General features: G+C 33.7%; 1 protein-coding gene across 1 annotated transcript; it reads left to right on the forward strand.

The window, feature by feature from the left end:
- Window positions 1-3,688: 3,688 nt before the first annotated feature.
- LOC149144258 (aspartic proteinase nepenthesin-1-like) lies at window positions 3,689-4,906 on the forward strand. Its single transcript, XM_089452097.1, has one exon. It carries the CDS (start codon window positions 3,689-3,691, stop codon window positions 4,904-4,906), a length of 1,218 nt encoding a protein of 405 aa, XP_089308223.1.
- The last annotated feature ends 1,170 nt before the right edge of the window (window positions 4,907-6,076 follow it).

The following is a 6,076-nucleotide window of genomic DNA, read 5'->3' on the forward strand; positions in this document are numbered from 1 at the left end:
CATTGGAGCATATTTCAGAGAGTGATGGAGCTACACTAGATCTACATGATTAACATAGCTGTTTTGCAGATTATGACTCCTAGTTGTTGCTTATATGGAGAGGAGAGTTATAGCTGTACTTTTTGCACTCTCATATCAAAGTTTATAGTGTTGATGCATTTGTGTTGCAGGTGTTTTATTGTAGAGTTCTTTCTTGAAGCTTCATTATATTGAATTTTGTTTGGCTACATGAGTTTTTATTATGGATGAGTGTATAGGTCATATTGGTATTATGTGGTGTTGTAGAGTTTGATTTTGTTGAGTGGATTTTGGATGAGTTTGTGGCTACAAAGTTTGGTTTGAAGAGCCAATTTTTTTTAGTTGATGGGTTGATATATTTACTGAGATTGTGTTGCAGAGTATTGTATGTAGATTGGTGATTGTGTTGTAGATGTTTGATTCTATTTATGAACATAGATTGGTTTTGTGAGTCCAATATGAAAATGGAAGAAATGGGGCTCACAAGTGCTTGATTGCAGAGATCATGGATCCAGTGCGAAATATCCTAAAACGTCCATGGAATAGCTTGAAGGTTGGGGACTTCAGTGTGGCGAGTGGTGGCCTGCAAGGGTTGGGGCCCTTGTGTGGCAAGTGGTGGCTTGTATTGAGGGTGTAGCAACATCCTTTTGGTGGTGTCTTTAGAAGTTGGGGAGTAATGGCTTCCATCCAATGGTAGAAAATAGTGGTGTATGGCCGACGCTTATTAGGAGTGGTAGCTTCCAATGCGTGGTGCCCTGCAAAGTCGAAGGAGTAGTGGTTTAAAAATTTTATACAGGTTGTGGCATGGAGAAAATGGTGGCTCACATGATATGGAAGTTGTGGCTTGCACACTAGTGGTGGCCATTGATCATATGTAATGATGATTTTTTATAATAGAATAAGAGTAGAGTGGCTCTCTCCCTTGTGGTTTCCACCTTACATCCTATGTCTCTATGTGTGCATGTTATTGATGGTTCCTCATTTGGTTATTTGCTTTGATGTTTTCATGTTATGTGCTTAGATGTGATTAAGTGACGGTTATCCATAGATCTCCTTATATGTTATGGTATTAATGGATGAATAATAAATTAATTGGGTTTGAAATAAGAAATGAAAAAATGGGTAGAAATAGATCACAAGGAGAAATAATGGTTCACTCCCCACCTCTTAGTATCGTTAAAGGTTTCTAACACAAGAAGTCAAATTATTTAAGCTAACAGTCTTTATTAGGAAGGCCTCAACTAAATCAACACAAAGAACCAAAATGACATCATGTACAAAGTGGATCTCTCTAAAGCCTTTGAGAGGATTAGTTGACTTTCTATCATACTCTCTTTATTCATTTGGGGTTTTGTCACTCCTTTTTCTCTTGGGTACTAAATTGCATCAACACTTCCTTTCTTTCTCTTTTGATAAATGCAATGGCTTCCTGGTTCTTTAATGTGGATCAAGGACTCCATTAGGGATGTTCTTTCCCCCCTCATCATGGATGCCAAAATAGGGTAAGTTTCACAGGAATTTTCATTACTAGCCACTATTAACTGACCCACTTACTCTTTGTGGCGATATTATTATATTCTCAAATGGAAACTTGGATCATCTTCAACACTTGAATCTTCTCCTGGGTACTTTTACAAATGCCATTGGAATGCTTATAAATCTCCCAAAATCATCACTCGAGTGTTGTTGGGGCATGATTTCTAAAGAAAAACATCTAATTGAGATTGTGTTTTCCACTGAAATGGTGGGGATCAATCAAGATCTAAAATACATGGACTTTATGCTAAAGCCAAATAACCACACAAGATCACATTAGCACTCTTTACCTAAAAATATAGAAAAATCAATTAGAGTCTCGTGCAACAAGAGGATGTCTAGGAACAACAAATTAATTTTATGTAAATTAGTCATAGAAGCTGTCTGTTGGGCCCCTTTGGCATGGATTCCTATTGGGATCCTTCATGAAATGCAACAACTATATTCTTGATTTTTAAGGGTTGGGCAGAATGGAAAAAAGAATGTTCTCTCTCAGATCTTGGCACAAAAATTGCCATTCCAAAAAATAATATGGTTTTGAGGAATAAACAATATCCACTATTTTTCAAATATTCTTGTAGCCAAATGGGTCTAGAAACTCATTCAGGGGAAAGGGGAAAGGCCTACCAACTCGAGTCACCTAACAAGAATATATATGCCCTGTTACATTAGTAGACTAGAAATTCAGATTGTCAGGACAATCTCAATATTGATGAGTGTTTTAATCAAACTAGCTATCAAAACAAGATAAATCACATCAGACACAACTCCCTTCAATAGTGGCTTAGCATATATGGTCATGTTTAAAGATAAAAGCATGTCATCAACTAATATTACTAATAATACTAATATTGAATGTCTATGTTAACTAATTCATTTCTATTTAAAATAACAATTAAGTCACTTAATTATTTAGCGTGCGACAAACTATTTCAATATTTATACTATATAATTTATTTTAATATATATATATATATATGATTATATAATTATATATAAGTTATCAAATTAAATATATTAAAAGTTAAAAATAGTATTTTTATTATTGAATATGTAGATATTTTTATATATATTTTTAAATTATTTTAATACAAACTTTAAATAAACTATTTTAATATCTATATTAACTAATTTGAATATCAATTATATATATATATATATATATATATATTTAAATAAATTATTTCAACATATTTCAATACCAATTTCATATATACATAAAATATATTATATGATATAAAATGATATTTTTTTAATATTTAAAAATTTAAAAAACAACAATTAACTTAATTATTTAAAATATCAACTTCAGGTATATTATATTATATCTCTACTATAATATAATATATCTGTTTATTTAAAATAACATAATTTACAATGTCAACTTCATGTATATTATATTATATCCCTACTCTAATATAATAAAAAAGATATATTATATACATATTTCCTCAATATTCCCAAAATTTACAATCAGAATCATTAAACATGACTTAGTTGATAGAAACCCTACTCACGCCCTCGCCTCCTCAGAACTCTGCCATCGCCATTAGGGGCCTCTCGCTCTCAAACGCCAACCTAATGTTAACTAATATTCTAGGTTGCCTATTGATATTCGATGTCTATGTTAACCAATTCAATTCAGTTTTAACTTCTCATTTTTATATATATCATATTCAATTTTGCTTATTGCTGGGTTAATTAATTCATTTGACTTTTAACTTCATATATATATATTACATTTCTTAAATAATTAAAAAATTTAAAACAATAATTAAGTTAATTAATTATTTGGCCGCCAAAAATTTAATAAAATAAAAATGCACACTATGTTAACTAATTCATTTGACTTTCAACTTCTTTATTTATATATATATATATATATATATCACATTTCCTAAATAATTTAAAATTCTTAAAACAACAATTAAATCAATTAATTATTTGGTGTGTGAAAAATTAAGTTCATAAAAATACACACAAACGACAAACTCCCCCGTGCCTCTTGCTGCCATCGTCATTGCCTATTTATATTCAAACATATATCATCATTGCTCCCATTATTCATTGCAGAATTGTATGGTGCAATTTCATTCACCTTATTCCGTGTTAGCTTATTCGCATAATCGTTAACATGGTGGCCTCGAAGTTCGATTTCATCTTCTTGATCATCCTCTCACTGCAACTCTCTGCTGCACTATTGTTGTGTAATGGAATGTCTATGACCCTTCACAGGAGAAGGTCTTTGAGAGGAGGGATGAGAGTGAAGGAGCCTCTCTTCTATAGCGCCACCGCCACTGAGTATTACATTGAATTATCTGTGGGCACTCCTCCGCAGGATTTACTGGTGCTCATGGACACTGGCAGTAGTGTGGTGTGGGCAGCCTGCACCCCGAATTATACATGTACTCCGGATCCATCCCCGTGCCCTGGATACACCACCGTTTTTCTTCCCAGCAAGTCATCGTCTGCTCTTCCTGTACAGTGTGCAGATCCAAAGTGCAGAGAGGTCTGTTATGAGGGCTCGGGGACGTGTCCAGACAAGTGCTCGGGGACATGTCCAGACTATCTCCTTCTATATGGCTCCGGAAGTGCGAACGGGCATCTACTGACTGACACCTTGACTTTGCCATCGGGAAGTGGACAAATAACTAACTTTGGATTCGGATGCTCAGTGACTTCGCAGGGGATTGCTGGTATTGCAGGATTTGGCAGAGGAAATCTGTCTTTGCCTTCCCAGCTGAGTGTTCATAAATTCGCATATTGCCTTAACGATCAAAACAATGGCAGCGTGATAGTGCTTGGCGACAGAGCAGTTCCCACGAATATGAGTTTAAAATACACTCCCTTTCTAAACAACTCTGTGGGATACAACGAATTCTATTACCTTGGTCTACAAGGGGTGAGTATTGGTGGAAAATACTTGAGACTGCCCTCCAGTCTATCCAGAATTGACATTTACGGCGACGGCGGAACCATCATAGATTCAGGCACTTTTCTCACCATCTTTCCCGCAGCAGTCGTTGACCAGATTAAAGCTGAATTTTCTTCTCAGATTAGATATCCTGAAGTTCAACCGACAGGTTTCTCTGTATTGTGTTACAATGTTTCTGGTGTGGCCCATATTCAATTCCCTAAGTTTTCATTCCATTTCAGCAGTGGCTCCGCCATGGTACTCCCTGAGGGCAATTGTTTCATGCCTCAGGGCAATGGTACTTACTGCTTGGCATTTTATCCTTCCGACATTCCTCTAGGACCTGCTGTTATTCTAGGAAGCTATCAGCAGAGGAATTTGTATATATTGTATGACAGGGAGATGAATCGTTTGGGCTTCACTCGGTGGGCGTGCTAGCAATTCGGCTGATACATTGATGATCCATGTATAGTCTATGTATTTCCTCTTTATCCCTAGATAGTTGGGCTGATCCATTGATGGTCCATATATACTCTATGTATTTCCTCTTTATCCCTATATGGTTTATAGTTTAGGTATTTTCTCTTTATCCATATATAGTTTATAGTGTAGGTATTTCCTCTTTATAGTTTAGGTAAGTATTTCTTCTTGATCCATATATATATATAAAGTTTATGTATTTCTTTTTTATTCACAAGTATTTCCAGTTAATCTATATTTTTATTCAATATTTTGAATAAGAATTTTAATAAATTTTTAACATTTAGTTTTTTTACATATATAAAGAGTGGAGTACATTTTGAATAAGAAACTTAATAAACTTCTAATATTCTCTTCAAAATTTTGCTTTAAGTATTTCCACTTAATCCATGTTTTTCTCCAGGTTTATTTAATATTTTGAATAGGGAATTAACTTAATAAACTTCTAATATTCTCTTCAAAATTTTGTTTTAAGTATTTCCACTTAATCCATGTTTTTCTCCGGGTCTATTTAATATTTTGAATAAGAATTTTAATAAATTCCTTAGGCTTTTTCACATATATAAAGATTGAAGTACATTTTGAATAAGAAACTCAACAATTTTTTAATATTTTTTTCAAAATTTTGTTTTACATATAAGAGTTAAGTGATTTATAAATATTTGATAGTATTGTTTAGTTTAATTTACAAAATTTCTTGCATGGATTTCATATTACCAAAAGTTACAAAACTTTGTAAATAAAGACAAAGTATATTTTACTTTAAACATGAAGAATTTCCACATAGAAATGCAATAGCTACCTAAATTATGAGTATGTTTTTGGTACCACATGACACATGACACATGAGGTAGTGGAAGAAACATGCAAATAAATTTGAGACCTTGATGTCCCCGAAGAAGAGCTAGCAGAATAAAAGGTTACGAAGCTCTGCCTTACAGTAAAGGGATATAAGGACATAATTTCTGCAATACAATTCAAGTATGAAATGCAGATTAGTGAGCTGCAAATGAAGTTGCAACCAAGTAAACCACAAGAAGAACATGATCATAGGGAGACTAACCTTAAGACTATAATGGCCATCATCTCCGCATCATTGGCAAACTATGGGAATTTATTGGAGGAAAG

This window comes from Pinus tabuliformis, chromosome X (genome assembly GCF_031772625.1).
Source record: "Pinus tabuliformis cultivar Carrire ecotype Pingquan chromosome X, CPIR1, whole genome shotgun sequence".
NCBI lineage: Eukaryota > Viridiplantae > Streptophyta > Pinopsida > Pinales > Pinaceae > Pinus > Pinus tabuliformis.